Source organism: Homalodisca vitripennis, chromosome 4 (genome assembly GCF_021130785.1).
Source record: "Homalodisca vitripennis isolate AUS2020 chromosome 4, UT_GWSS_2.1, whole genome shotgun sequence".
In the NCBI taxonomy this organism is placed as follows: Eukaryota; Metazoa; Arthropoda; class Insecta; order Hemiptera; family Cicadellidae; genus Homalodisca; species Homalodisca vitripennis.
In genome coordinates this window covers 165,758,930-165,775,063 of record NC_060210.1, presented here as the reverse complement: position 1 = coordinate 165,775,063, position 16,134 = coordinate 165,758,930, and the positions used below count along the sequence as shown (strand labels likewise).

Here is a 16,134-nt window from a genome sequence, read left to right as displayed (position 1 = left end):
ACTGTAAATGCATGTTTTTGTATTTATTGTGGCACAAACCGAGATGTAGAATGATTTAGGACGGAAGCAAGGACGACGGGCTCTGGACGTATCTCGGTAGTGATCACACATCACGCCGCCATTCACAAACCGCTCCTGAGCCTCAAAGTTATCTACATCCAAGGCCAAGTGTCCTCGACAACCTTCTTTGTTTCACGCTGATAATAAACTAAATTTGCTTGGACAAGACAGCTTCCATTAGAAAGTTTATAAAATGTCTGGAAGTGGGTTTGATTGTGTAGTTCCAAATATAAAACTCAATTACAGCTACATTATGGCTGCATATATAACATTCATGTATGACTCATTGTAAATCTTATTGTATTAGTGATCTGTGTTTAACTATTTTAACTCTAATGTTTTATATTTTATAAAGAAGCAAACACATTAAATTAAAAAATACATAATAATAATAAGAAATGTAACAACAATTATTTACTTTTAGCTTTTATGTGTGTATAAATATTGAAATTAAAATTACAAAAAATGGATGGCTTCCTCGTTTTGGGCGCGGTAAATCAAAATCCGTATAATCGTTTGATGTCCTTAACAAGGAAAGTGTACGCAGCACCGCATGTCGCGTAACAGGCTTCGTGGAGGCTCCATGCAATATTTCAAATGTATTTCAGTCTCTAGATGCCCTGCGGAGAGATAGACAGGCAGACTGACAATCATACAGGAAAGACATCCCTCTGACTAAAAAGATAATTTGTGCTACCATACTAAGTAATAGGCTTCAATGATGAGGTTAGTTGACCTTCGCACCCGCCAACCGGTATAAGCGGCACGAGAATTGTTTTGGTAGCATAAATAGCCAGCGAGTGGTGACGCAACCTAACTAACACGCTGTCGAAGTGAACTGTGCAGTCAGTGAGTGCGGGTAGTTGGTTAGTTAGCACTGAGGTTAGTTGACCCTCGCACCCGCCAACCGGTGTAAGCGGCACGAGAATTGTTTTGGTAGCATAAATAGCCAGCGAGTGGTGACGCAACCTAACTAACACGCTGTCGAAGTGAACTGTGCAGTCAGTGAGTGCGGGTAGTTGGTTAGTTAGCACTGAGGTTAGTTGACCCTCGCACCCGCACAACCGGTATAAGCGGCACGAGAATTGTTTTGGTAGCATAAATAGCCAGCGAGTGGTGACGCAACCTAACTAACACGCTGTCGAAGTGAACTGTGCAGTCAGTGAGTGCGGGTAGTTGGTTAGTTAGCACTGAGGTTAGTTGACCCTCGCTCTCGCACAACCATAAACTATCGCCTGTCTCAGCAGTCCGCTCTCACATAAACATACCAGTTTGAGTCATATATAAATATTGAAGGCAAACCTGAAATCTTAACAGCACCTAAACAGGTAACACGTAATTATAGCTATCACATATTTAACATTCCGTATATACGATGTCTCATACTTTACTTTTCATAGGATATGAATTGTTATTTCTTCTATATGAAGCTATTGCTTAGCAAAATTCAGCTCCAAGCATATCCAGTAAATCTTGATAATATTTACAGGAAGTATATAATAGCAAGTAAGGCGATTCTTTAGATATTGCAATGTACTTGAAATTTTATAGTTATCCGTTTTATATTTATAAATTATTATATGTATGTTTAGTTTTGACGCCGAGGACTAATTTGCATTGAATGAGCAATCAAACAACCTAGTTACATGAAATCGATAGAGAAACTTTACCAAGAGATAAATCAATAATTATCAGCTGAGCTAGTTTTCGCGGGTGTCAAAATAACAGCGCAACTATAGGGTCCAAATTACTAAGTAATAATTGGCTGATCATTAGCGAAACTTATCACTAAGTTGATGGGAAGTTTATTTCAGTATTTCTATTCGTCCGCCCGATTTATCGAAATCGAACAGATCTGTAGACTTGAAAGTTGGCATGAAGCTTCTTTCTGTACAAGAAAGATTAAAATGAATTATGGGTATGCCACTCCATGGAGTTGGGCTGAGCCTTAGCGAATATTTTTTCATTGGTTTTTTAGTAACCATGATGGCAATGAAAAATCATAGAACAAACACATTTGCGAACACATTGTGCTCAATAACATAACAATTTACATGTTATATAGTAACACAAGTTGTAATAGACATTTTGCATGCAATGGCAGCGAATACTTGAGTTGTGGTGTACTCCTACATTGCTTTTTCATATGACGAATATTTTAGCTTTAAGCACTTGTAGCCAACCTTCATATACCTAAATAATATTTGCATCAGCATTAGTCAATGGTATGAAATTTTCAGCTAAATCAAAACGGAGTCATTAAACTGGTTGGCGCTGATTTAATTTTTATTCAAATATTTTATTTTGGGTTTAAATGTGTTAAGTTAAACATATGTGGGCCATAAAACTATGTTTATTTACTATTATGGTTAGACCCTTTCAATATTCTCACGTTATAACAGATGCCAAATATTTAGCGTGATTGGTCAGTTTTGTTATGAGAAAAGTTTTCACCTATTCATCGAAACACCACGTTGTGTGCGTATATAATTTGAATAGATTCTCGGCTTCCAGCTAATACGTTCAAAAATATATTTTTATACATTTTTGTATTAGAGGTCTATGGTCAACAACGATTACAATGGCACAATCGATTTTTGGTTGGAAAAAATTGTTTTTTTTAGCTCTGATAATTTCCTTTAAGGGAGAAAAAGTATTGTAATTGTATCCATGGCTGCACGAGAAATTACATGAATTTACCGTGTAAAATTTATGCAGTTCATAGTTATGCCCAGAATAAGACCGACTGAATATTAAAATGTAAGTTTTAATAAAATGTACGAGTTATAGCTTCAAATATTCGCATGTGTGAAATTCGTTTACAACTTATTATTTTAAATGTAAAGTAATTTTAAAAAGTTACGTACTTTCAGTACATTCTTGGAAATTTTAAGTAATACAGTAGACGTCTCTCTCTCTCTCTCTCTCTCTCTCTCTCTCTCTCTCTCTCTCTCTCTCTCTCTCTCTCTCTCTCTCTCTCTCTCTATCTCTCCAGTTATGTATTATGTACACACTGTAAATGCTTCAAATCACTTTTTTCTATCTGTCTTGTCATAAGAAATGAAATTAACCTGCGGTAAAAAGCATAATGAGACTTAACAGATTCTGAAAATGTTGAAGCATTCTATTTAGCGATTCACTATCTGCTAACAAGGTTTGCTGGCCTCGGTCGGGGTATCGAATGTGATAAAGGGATATAACAAAAATTGTATTACAAATTGGTCTATTATTTTAAACATTACTCTATCCGAAGCCCAAATGCACCGGCGGCGGTAGGGGAGGTGCTAACTGTGCCATGAGGTGTAATGAAGAGCACAACATTGTTGTTCAGCGCACATTACGCCACACGAGGCAGTGCCACCTGCAGTGACTTACCGGCCTCACACTCTGACACCAGTCTGACCGTAGATCAAACTCTCACTTCCCGCCCGGCCCGGGTTAGTTATGAGGGGTGGCTTCTCTATCTGCCATCTCAGTATGTTCTATGTCTATATTCACTTTTATCACAATTTTATACAATGGTAGCCGTATAAGCGTGTCCGCGCTGACACTCGTCCAATGTTTTATTTTAACGTGTCTTTTGGAGATAAGGAAACTCCTGGAATATTTTTATTTTATGGTTCTAGAGATGTATGAACCAATTTAGATAGTCGGTGAGTTGTAAATTTTCAATTTTTAACTTCCTCCTTTTTATATTTTATTGTGAAGATAACGCAGTAGGTTTTGGTGGTGAGTATAAAAATTAATATTTTAAACATAATTCAGTGACCGCTGACAAAAAATAGGTTGAAGGTTATCATAGGGTGGGAGTACTATCCCCCGAATACTTGTTTAGACGGTTTCACTTTTTGTCAAACACAATACACGCTACTTTCTTCTCTTACTTTTCAACAAATTCTATTTAGCTTTTTAATATTTGAAATTCCTTAGCGTGTTAACCAAATTTTAATACAAATTTTGTATGCAGTAAATATATATATATATATATATATATATATATATATATATATATATATATATATATATATATATAATGTAACAAACATTCGAACACAACCCCAAGAATGATTCAAAAAAAGTTATAATATACTTTGCTAATAACTAAGTGCAATAGTCTGTCTCTTTCAATATACTTATCTGTCTGTCTATTCATGTTTTTATTTATTAAAAATTAATAACGAAGTTCTGTCGAAATTGGTGGCGTTATATAATATAAAAACTAAAATATTTAAAAGATGTTAATTTAAAAAGTTTCACAATTCACTTTTGTGGACTATGTTATAACATATTTAATGGTACTTTCAGTTTTGAAATTGGATAACATATTATTGACTCATTGGAAATGTAGTTCGACCGCACATGTCTTGCCTCGATTTTGTCCACAATAAGGTTACATACAGTTCAGGGACATATAATACAAAACAAATTATTTTAAGTGTGTCAATTTATTTACAACAATCCTGTGGTAGTATTAATATCAAGTCAAGTATTATATTTTTCCAAATACTTCTTTCATTAAGAAGGAAAGTGCAGTCTTAATAATAAATAAAAATGTCGTGCAGAGGTTTCAGTATAACCGTAGTGCTAAGAGCTGGCTATGTCCGATTCTCTTGCAAAAAGTACATGAAACGTCACCAGCAAGTAATCTTCAGTGAGTAGGATTTTCTCAGTGGAATCAAGTACAAGGTCGTCAAGACAGAGTTTGTTAACATTTGGGTCGGATCTTGATCAACTACACAATAAGACCCTACATTCTGCCTGTGATCATAAATACTTGTATTAAACTTCAGGTCTCTGATATTCCTGACCAGTGGGTGTGTGCGGAACATTCTTCCTGGTCTATCACAGGACGTATCCTTAGAACTAAGGTAGGACATGTGGAGTCATATTTATGGAGCTACAGCTCATTGTGGCTACATTGTACACGTAATAGTTTGAGTGCTACCTACAATAATTTGAGACAGAATTGTATGTAGCAGGCGTATTTTGGCCCTCACAATTGCCAGATCTTACGTCACTAGATCTTTGCTTTCTAGGGACGGAAGAAGTAATTTTGTACGGTACTCCTGTTATTGACAATATTGTTTTGTGACGATTATTATGAAGTTTCAGCGTAGGCCTATATAATGGATCAAAATAGTAATAACAATGCTAATACTTTACTGTGCATCAGTTTTAAGCGATGAATACAGTTGGGATCCAAACATCTGATTACCTCCTTAACTTTGAAATAGTTCATTACAAATTATTGAATAAGGGGCCAGAACTCTGATTTTGTAAGTGGCCTTATCTATTTATTAGTAACATTGATTAATTTATTATCACGACTAAAAGTTTGATACAAGGAACCAGTTTTTAAAATACCGTTTTGTTTAATTGTATGATACTTTTTTTAATTACGTGTAAATAGCTTAACACATTTCAAATAATTTGCTAACGAGCAATTGTTCCATTGCTGAACACCTTTATTCTGAAGAAATTCGAGACTGACATATATTGTTGAACTTAACTTGGAATTTTCGTTGTATGTTATTTGATTTTAGAGCTAAAATATCATACGATTTGTTCTCTAAAATTTGCCTACAAAGATTTGGTTTTTAACTTAATTGTTTGTAGAAACCCTACCTAGATCCCGCAATTCAACATGTAAATTCCCGCAATTAAAACATTTAAATTCCCGCTATTCAGAAATGTAATGTTGGTATGTAACAAAACTTAATTTAGTAATAAATATCACCAATGTAAGTACTTTACCGTACAGACAGAGTAATGTGAAGCAAAACCACACATACCATTGCTTGAATGAAGTTTTTGTTCGTTTTGGAGCACTGAACAATGTCCTAATAGTGTTCTGGAGTCTTGTCATTGCCATTATAAAACCACTACGCTGTCTAGCGTGCGGAGTGACGGAGAGTGCTTGGTAACGCAATAAGCAAGTACGAGCAGCAACACGCGGGACTCCCCCGCACAATAAAGTGTCCGCGAATACCTCACAAATCACTCACCGAGACCAGACAGGGAAACGCTTTTTATGGCAGAATAGTGTGCAATAAATGCGAGGGGAGGTGTTATTAACAGGGGTGGGGGTGCCACTGCATTGCCGCAATTGGGTGTCGGGTTTCGTACAGATTAGCCGCATATAACCCACCATTAGCGGAATTTACTATTTATGCTATTTCTGTGCAAGAGTGAGCTATTACGATTCTGGAATTAAAAGAATTCTGGGTTTAGGTAACTTTTAAACTTTGTGCATAAAGTTATATTAAGTATTAATTTATTCTATTAATGTTTATCTATGTAAAAGTGTGGATGTGCGAAAATTCTAGTACAAATTGTTTTGCGATGCTGAAATTTAATAAACCCTTCCCCCGTTACAAAATGTGTAGGTATAAATCAATAACATTGTCAACCATTGCCAGTTATTTTCAAGAAAGCGATTACTTCAAATGCACAAGTACATTTTTCAACCATAACGTTTTTTGAAGTTTTTTATAAATAAATGGTCAAGTAGCTAACGATATTAATCTAATTTTAATTAATGGAGTTGCAAATTAACAATATCATCATAGCCACATTTATTGCAATATTGAAAACTTCAGAATTTCTTATGTTTTGAGAAAGTAATTTATACATTATTCGCTTTACACACACACACACACACACACACACACACACACACACACACACACACACACACACACACACACACACACACACACACACACACACACACACACACACACATATATATATATATATATATATATATATATATATATATATATATATATATTCATTATGGATCATCCTTAACCAAAAAAATTGTATGTTAGCATTACAACTCATATTACCTGTCAGTTGTTAAATATTGACGTGCCCCATGAGTCTGACGTGAACGTCACCACTTTCCCAAAAAGTCCTCCCTCTTTTCAAAACAGTTGGTCTTTTAAATATTGTATATTTACATTTTTCTATCGATGCATATTGCCAGAACCCGAATTAGGGACATTTTTGTATGACATGGAATGTTAAGGCCACATTTTGTGAATGTTGAAGTATGAACGGAGAAATTAATATTTTCTGGATCACCATTAAGGTACATTTTTTAATACATAAAAGACCACACTTTTATAATAAATTTCAAGATATAGACTATTTTGAATATGCAGAAACCCATGAATATTACTGTGTTAACTAATAATCATTACAAGTTGACACGAAATTTGGCTGGTCTCTGTTAGTCAACTTACAAAAGATATATTTCAACAAGGCTTTCTGTCTTAAATTCCTGGAGTCTATAAGATATCTGAAAGTCTATAAGTCACGAGAAGGTGTCTCCCGCCAATAAAACCATCATGTTGGGGTAGCGGGTAGCGGGTAGCGGGTAGCGGGTAGTCAGTTATCAGATGAGGGGTGGTAATGTGTCAAGAGTCACCTCCCCCTCACCCACCTGTACCTCAGCCGTCACAACTCACTGTTTTGAGGCTTTTACGGGCTCTATCTGTTACGGGCTATCAGCCAGTCATCTGCCCGTACCCCGACACTTCCATATCTCAGGCCCCGGCCTACCCGCGCCGCCTTTATGATCAGTTTAGGCCGTTATACTAAGCGTCCGCTCCACTCGTTATAACTCTTTTAATTTTGTGTCCTCTCACTGCGGTGACTACGCTCCTGATAGAGGTGTATCTTACAGACAGTGACTAACTTTCAGGATCATCATATCAAAATTTATTGAGTACAAAATAATGTAATTTAGAGAGTTAAGTCTATAAAGGCTTGTATATAAATACTAAAATTTTGTGATAAAAATAAATTGAACTGACCCCTTACTTGACTGGTTCATGTAACCTCTAGAGAAACTTCATCTTTATCAAGGACCTTTCAACATCAAGCCATGGCGCATTTATATCCCATCACATTTCGTTATTGAAGTAAGTCACTTTAATTTTATATATTGCTTAAATTTAAGATATAACGAGTGGGTCTGAAAAATCCAGAATTGTGTATGCTTTCATCTATACTTTCTGGATGAGTGAATAAACGGCAAAAAATCGTTTGGGTGCTAAGTGGCAGTTTATGTAATTTTATATACTCACTATAATTAGTTAAATATTCAATCGTGCATTTAAGTTACCAAAGTGCTGAAGGTAACAAAACATGCGTTTAAATTTGATTTAATGCTGAAATTGACTACAAACTTTTGTAGAAGTTATAAATATGCCAGTTTTATTTTTAATGCAGATTGCCACAAAATCGGGAACCACAAAATGTGAGCGTACACGAGACAAACTATACTATAGCTAATAAAGTTTTTGACAGAGGTAACCAGTGACTTGTTTTCCATTGAGCTGATGAGACATGCGGTGTCAGGTGGCCAAACACGCCGCCGCCGCCTCCCTCTGATACAACTACTGATAACAGCAACATCGATGTTATCAGTGCCTAGCGGCCCCCGCTGAGCGCTAGCTTCACAATCACGCCGCCGCCGCTCCCCCCCCCCTACAACATCCTCAACCTCAGTAAGCTGTGTTCATCAGCACTTTTATAATCTACACAACACAACATGAGGTACAATGGAACGTACAGACTGCAATCAATTATTCCGAAATTAATGATTTAAAGTAATTTTTGCCTTAGAAATTAAATAGACATATGAGTATTCTTTCTAAAACAGAATCTATTTACATGCAAAGTTGAGACCAGCATATCATTAAAATAGTGTCAAGCAAATCATACCATCAAATAGCTACATAAAATTAAGATTGTAACTATATTAAATTATAGCATAGATTAACTTTATCAATAAATTCCAGTCTGTGACATTTAGGAAATCGTTTTATGGATATAAACCTTAATTATGTCTTAAAAGTCAATATATTTTTAAGTATGTATAGTTGAACTTACAGTCGACTTAAGTTATTTAGATAATTTTTAAGATTATTTTGTTAAACTTGCAAAAGAACATTGGTTTGAGTAGCTAGAGGAATCTAAAGATATCCCTATAAATTAGTGCATGCAATTAAATTCTATAAATAAATACTAGAACTTAATAGGTAAAATCAAAAGGGAATTGTGTTACAAATAACTAAAACTCCCTTGATCACTCAGAACAATAATAAATAGTCTTATTCACACATACACCTCTTTCAGGAAAGGGGTTTTTGGCTTTGAGAAAAAAAGAGGTCTTTTTTATGTTCCCTAGTTTTAAAATTCTAAACAAGGAACCAATATCTACGTAAGAGGCTAAAATAAACATTTTAAATCATACCATGTTGTTGTACAGACAATATAGACGAGTCAGATATATAGCAGACACCTATATGTTCTTTAATACATTGTACACGTTATTACATGAGTTACACAATCATTCAACAAACATGACAAAAGTAATGTTTAGTTTTTACTATTGACTTACTTCCGATACACGAGGAAATAAAAACAGAAAGCATGGCACACGTGTGGCTTTCGTGATACATACTACAACACTGAAAATGTTCAGTTTATATCACCTACAGAATCTATCATCACACACTAACAAAAAAGTATTTGGCAAAATTTCCACATGGTAGTAATGTACATGGCACATACATACAACTTAATACACTTTAAAACATATAACTTAATTATCTCTTATATAATATTTCCAAACTAAATTTCTTTTATTTGTTTTGTTTTCCATGTTGAAATTTCTTCTTCCCACTAAATCTTTGTATTTTTCTAAGATTTTTATCCAGATTACATAAATACTCTTCTTGCTTCCATATAATTTTGCATATTTCCAAAACCTATATGTTTATTTTCTGAAATTAGAATTCATAACCAAAAATACATACTGTACGTAAGTTTTACTGCTTTTACTCCAAGTCAATCGAGATTTCACAAGAGTGAAATCCTTATATTCACCCATATAATAAAATGTACTGTTAGTAAGATATCATACATTAATTTCTAATGTTGTATGTTATTTGTAAAACCTGAAGTTATTTATATCGAATGGATCGGCTACACGGAGAGTATTTCCTCATTTAATGTTGGTAATTGGTTTCCCGAAACATCTCTGAGAGTTAAACATTACGCCGGTAATTAATATTTATTACCACCACTTTAATGGACCCCGAGAGACCCATGTAGGAGTATCATACATGAGATTTACAATAGAACGGAGAACCAAGGTATCGCGCCAGCCTCAGCCTGGGAGACGAGGGCCGGTTATAATATATCGTTGCAATCCTTAATTACCGGCGACTATGTAATTAAATCGGTCCATCGGCCGAGGCTAATTAATTCCGGCGCCATTATATGCAAAATGAAGTAAACACAATGGTTCCAGCCGATATGATCTATGGACCGGAATGATCAATTTTATTGGTTTTACTATTAATCGGCCTCGGGGCGGGGTGGGAAAGTTCTTGGCCGTAGAGTTATTCCCTCCCCTGTCTCCCGTGTTCGCCTATACCCTGCTTGTTAATCCACCAGACTCTACCAAATAGATTAAAACAAATAAATTAACACCTTTTAGACTACAGGTTATCAGAGATAATTGACAATTTCAGATTTATAGCCTATTAGATGACCTTTATTGTACGGCGTCTCCTGTATGATCTAAATTTCATTTTGTTTTCACGTAGATCATAACTAACTATCTTACTCGTTGAAAAGTAGCAAACGTAATATATTATACCGTAGATGAAAGGGAAAATGATGTTTTGAAGGTATGCTCAGAATCCTGTATTAAAATAAACGGATACACTGGAGTCTCGAAGGAGAGTACAGAACGTAACGAACATTTTTATTTAACTGACTGTAACTTTTCTCCGATTAGTGACTTTCCCGGGCAGTAAATTTGCTGCTCTCTGAACTCCTGATCCCAAATATGAATAGAGTTCTTCCTCTGTCCAAGAAAAACGATGTACCAAGCTTTTAATCTCTAGAACCCTAATGTCGTTATCGAATTGACAGACGACGACATGACCTGTCGGCCCCTTAATAATAATAATAATAATAATACTCACTCGTGTTGTGTTTAAAACGTTTAGAAATGGAAATGCTTTTAAAAGTGTCCAATACTTTTCCACGCATACACAACCAGTTCTTGTTTTTCGATAGCATTACGCTAGTCCAGCTTACTCATCTGCGAAATGCTTCAGTCAACAGTTTTGCTATTGAGTAAGCTTACATTTAGACTCTTTATCAACACACGCGCTGAATGTATCCGACGAACATTTTGTTATGATTGCTTTAGTAGAATAATTCAATTTTATATGGTTTTCTTTTCGCACGATTATTTTACTTAATTTTATATCTTTTACATAACAACATTTTGTAATTTTACACAGTTCAAAATACGTGCTCACATAATTATGAGTTTATGGATACATTTTTCAAGCGAGTGAAGAAAGTTTTGTGTGATCTATTAAGTGGGGAGGGGTCGCAGGGGGGGGGTTGATCCTGTGCAACACTCGTGTCTCAAATGCTGAGAGTATTTAGCCAAGTAATTTTCATATTTATTTTCAAATTAATATATTTTTAATGAAGTTAGGTTTGATTTTATGTATTAGTGTACTAATTATTATAATCTAGGTACAATGGAACAACATGAGGTAATATATATATATAATATATATATATATATATATATATATATATATATATATATATATGAATTTTGTATGTAGCCAACACACAATGCATTGAATTTACGGGTAAAAGTGTTACTAGTATTTATGTCGCATGTGATAACTGTAGTGATTATGACGAATAAAATACATTATATTTCTTCAAGACAAGTGGTTTTCTTTGAAGAATATCGCTGTGAAAGTGACTGGTACACTATACGAACGTCAGGGAGAGCGGAGCCCTACGTGAAGGTGACACTGCCAAGTGGTCTGATGAAGAGGATGCCATAATTCATCCCACAAAATCAAACCACTTAAGACGACTGCCCCCCTTCCCTGTCGCTTGCCCTACATACACGAATGGTCGTTTAATCTGCTTGATTACTACCACATCTTTGCTGATGTATTCATTGTCAGAAGTGTATTCATTTAAGGTGTAAAGTCCAAATTTTAATAATACTACGGTTTCCTTGGTAATGTTATGAATTTTGTGAATAGAAATTAAACAACCATCAATCATAAATTTTTAGTACAGTTATTGGCAGATAAATTATTGAAGTGACGATGGTAAAAGTTCTATTGTGCGATTTAGTATCCGCCTTGCATGCACTGAATCGGCGGGATGGAGTGACTCATACGGAGATAAGGAAATTCTGTACGTACAAACTTGGGCCTCTAAACACTACAGCTCTGGAGAGGAGTCTGACCACAGCAGTGAACGAGGGTTTGGTGCAAGTCAAGAGAAGAAGGTACTTTTTAGAGAATCTGGCAGATCTAGTGGAAACCTCGCAAGCGCGAAGGAAGCCCAGGCAGCGCAGAAAGAGGCCGTGTCCGTGTCTGAGCAGCATCCGGACATCTCGGACGGATAGAGCGAGCAGGCGGAGGCGTACTTCCCGCAGAAGACGGGGGAAAGGGTCCCACAGGAGGAGGGGGTCCCACAGAAGGAGAGGGTCACGTAGAAGGAGAGGGTCGCACAGGAGGAGGGGGTCGCACAGGAGGAGAGGGTCACACAGGAGAAGAGGGTCGCACAGGAGGAGAAGGTCGCATAGGAGAAGGTCGCACAGACATCACACGATGAGCACGACTAACTCTCAGGAACAGCCTACAGAGTCGAATTTACAAGAAAAAACCGAGCAAGAGAAAAATCAAACAAATGACCCCCCAAAAGCTCATCAGGCTAAACAATTGCCTTATTTTGAAGAAGACCTTACTGCACCTTCCGATATCTCCGAGAATGTTGAAGTCGAACAAAATTTACGTAAATAGATGTTTAATATTATTTAAATACAAAAGTTAATAGTAGAAATTCATTTTTATTTCAATATATATTGTAACAGGAATTTCAATTAAGAATATTATATTCAGTTAATAGTAGCGAGAGACATTTTGCTTATCTAATATAGCGTTGTGATAGCTACTAAAGTGGGCACAACTTTAGTTCAACGTTGGCCGATATGTGTTTTAATGTTAATAGTGATATAAGGTTAGTTTGACATTCAAGTGACACGTGGGTTATATTAGTACTGTCCGTAAATGCGAAGTTTAACATAAACGTGTTAATACGTTACCATGCCATAAGACATTTTTCTGCTACTTGATGTATGCAATGTCTCATTAGTTTCCCGTACTGAGATATAGTAATTATTATCCCCATATGTATTATAAATCTATTTTGATCTGGTTGAAAATCCGTCTCAGAAATTATTTGCTGCCATATTAATACATGGCCAACAATTAATTTATATAATTATCCCTGTCAATAATTTAATTAAATATTGGAATCATCAAATTAAATCTGTATTTTTATATCCCATCATTCATATACATCTTATTTCACCTGCTCTGAAATAACGTATGCACCAGTATTAATTAAATTTCGATTTTATCAATGCTAAATTCCAAATTATTCTCTCCCATCTCCATTTATAATAAATTGCAAAGTATAACTGGGAAGGTGATGTGATCAACCAGTGACTTTCTATACATTGTTGAGAAAATTAAATCATTAACGGCTTCCTTAAGATCATTCATTCCCCCCCTGCATTCCACCAGCAACAGCAGAAGAACAGAACAACATACCTGCGTTAACTTTCTAAGTACAATTCCAAAATATTCTCTAATGACAGTATCTTAAATACAAACTTAAAATGTTTATTTAAAAAACTTAAAAACTTAAATTAATTAATAGTGACCATAGTATTTCCCTCCCCTCTTCTGCAACATCACGACATCTGGGACAAAGAAGAAATGGAGTTTTCTTACTCAAATTTGTATTGAGTTATAAAAACTCAAGTTGAAGAAAGTTAAATTGAAAATTTTACTAACATTTATTCTTTTGTAAAACTATTATTTTAAATATAAATATTATATTATTTTTGCATTTGATTTATTTTAAATACTTGTTTAATACTTTAAGTACGGACTATGTTTGTCCATGAGTCATTTCTGTTCTTATTAATTCTCAGAGATTTGATTATGAGCTTAAATAATTTTACTATTTCGAGTTTTATGTATTCCCCAATTGTAATTTAAATATTTTTTAAGTATGTGTAAATTCAATAAGTTAATACTTTTCTTTCATTGTTAATCATAATTTGTTAGTAATTAAATATTAAATATGTGTATTAATTTATTTTAGTGTATTTAACTTTTCGTAGATTCTAAATAACACAGAACGTACATTTTCTGTTACTTGATTAAGCCTAGATCTGATAAATTAACATGACATTCAGTCGAACAGATACATCGTGGACTTTGCTAATGATTGTGAAAACATCTTTGTTATTAGTCCACAGACTGTAGTGTGCTGAACAACAATTACATTGAATTCTCCGAAGACCAGGTCTCAATTTTCTCTTTTGCGCCTAAAAATATATAAAGTATGGACACAGTTATTATATTTCCGGTCAATTTCCTGCGAAATATACTTGTTTTCCTTGTCACCTCACTTCTGGTCAACTTATTCTATTAACTTAATGAACTTCCTAATCATTCAAATTCCCCCACGATCAACATAACCCAGTATAAAACCAAACCTCCCCTGTTTTTCAAGTTGTATGGTAAGCTTTTCCCCTTGTCCAAAGTATTCCATGGGGTTAACTGTCGATACGTAGCCTAAGTAAAGGCTTTTAAACCTTTGCACAGTTTTATCAACACACTTTTAAATTGACAATCTGATCCTTTTGTGTTAGTGTTCATAGAATGGAGACACTCTTGATCTAACAGCACAATAGCCCGTTGTGTCAATAAATTATTTTAAATTTTTGAATCCTAACCCTGGGTAGGCCATAAGTGGACTACTTAGAGTTTTAGAGATTATCTTCGGACACAGAATTGTTATTTAGCATTTTAAGGGCTAAAAAGTCTTCATTTTTTTAGTTTATAACTTTTGTCATACAATAAATATATTTGACAATGATGATACTTGAATAGGATAATTTACCAAAATATGTATATGTTACTCTACTTCTGAGAGAAAATTGTATTTTTTAATAGAATAAGTTGTGGTCTAAATAATGTATGGCCAATATTCTTGGAAATATTATTATACTTTATAACACTCGTATACGTAAATGGGCATCAAATAAAATTTGTTATCTTTTAAATTCGTTTAAAACGTTGTGATTACCAGACATTAAAGTACAAAATATTTACCGTTATCCATTTTTGTTTGTATATATATACGAAACACAGATAACAATATTTTTAAACTTATTTGAAATCTCACTCGTGCGTATGAGCGAATAGAAAATACCGGTTGACAACATCCCTAGTGTGCCTTTTTTTAATGCTTTTGAGAAAGGTTAACAAGGTAATCAAATGCCATATTTGATTGCCTATGCAAGTAACATAACGTTAGTTATGAATATACAGTTTTATTCACTTAATTATTTTTGTTTTAGGTATCGCGAGGAGGCCCTCTGCTGGTCGGACAGGTGAGTCAGAATTGTAATATTATTTTTATTAGTAATCTAATCTTTAGTAATTGTATGTTCGAGGGTTGGAGCACCCTAGTACAGATGGAACTTTGTGTTCCAATCATTTCTTATAGGAACATATTTTTTAAATTGCATTATGTTAAAACATAAACGAACTTTGTATCGTTGTATCGGTAGGTTACAAGTACTGAAATCCGTTTTTATAAAATATACCGAACGTGTTTTTATCATATTTATTGATGTTAGGAATAAATAGATAAACATACAATTATTTAAAACTAAAATTTGATTGAAAGTACTGCGTACTTCAATAACATAGTGTTTATTCGAAAACTATGTATTTCGGTATTTTCAAACTGATGGAGTTTTTTTAGTCTCTGAATGATTGTTTATAAAACACATTTTTAAATTTTATTAGAATTTGGGTTATATATATATAAATAATACAAATATATGTATTACGCTGGTGATTTTTAATTTATTGGCTATGACAACAAATTTCACAGTTTTAGTATCAAATA

At 34.4% G+C, this 16,134-nt stretch overlaps 1 protein-coding gene across 3 annotated transcripts in view; it reads left to right on the top strand.

The window, feature by feature from the left end:
• The window catches only part of LOC124360540 (protein trachealess), a 278,070-nt gene that overhangs the window by 64,748 nt on the left and 197,188 nt on the right, over positions 1-16,134 (top strand). For all 3 annotated transcript variants that reach the window (XM_046814252.1, XM_046814253.1, XM_046814251.1), the window contains exon 2: positions 15,578-15,610. In XM_046814252.1, coding sequence (XP_046670208.1) covers positions 15,578-15,610 — 33 coding nt within the window. The remainder of the gene's footprint in view (positions 1-15,577; positions 15,611-16,134) is intronic.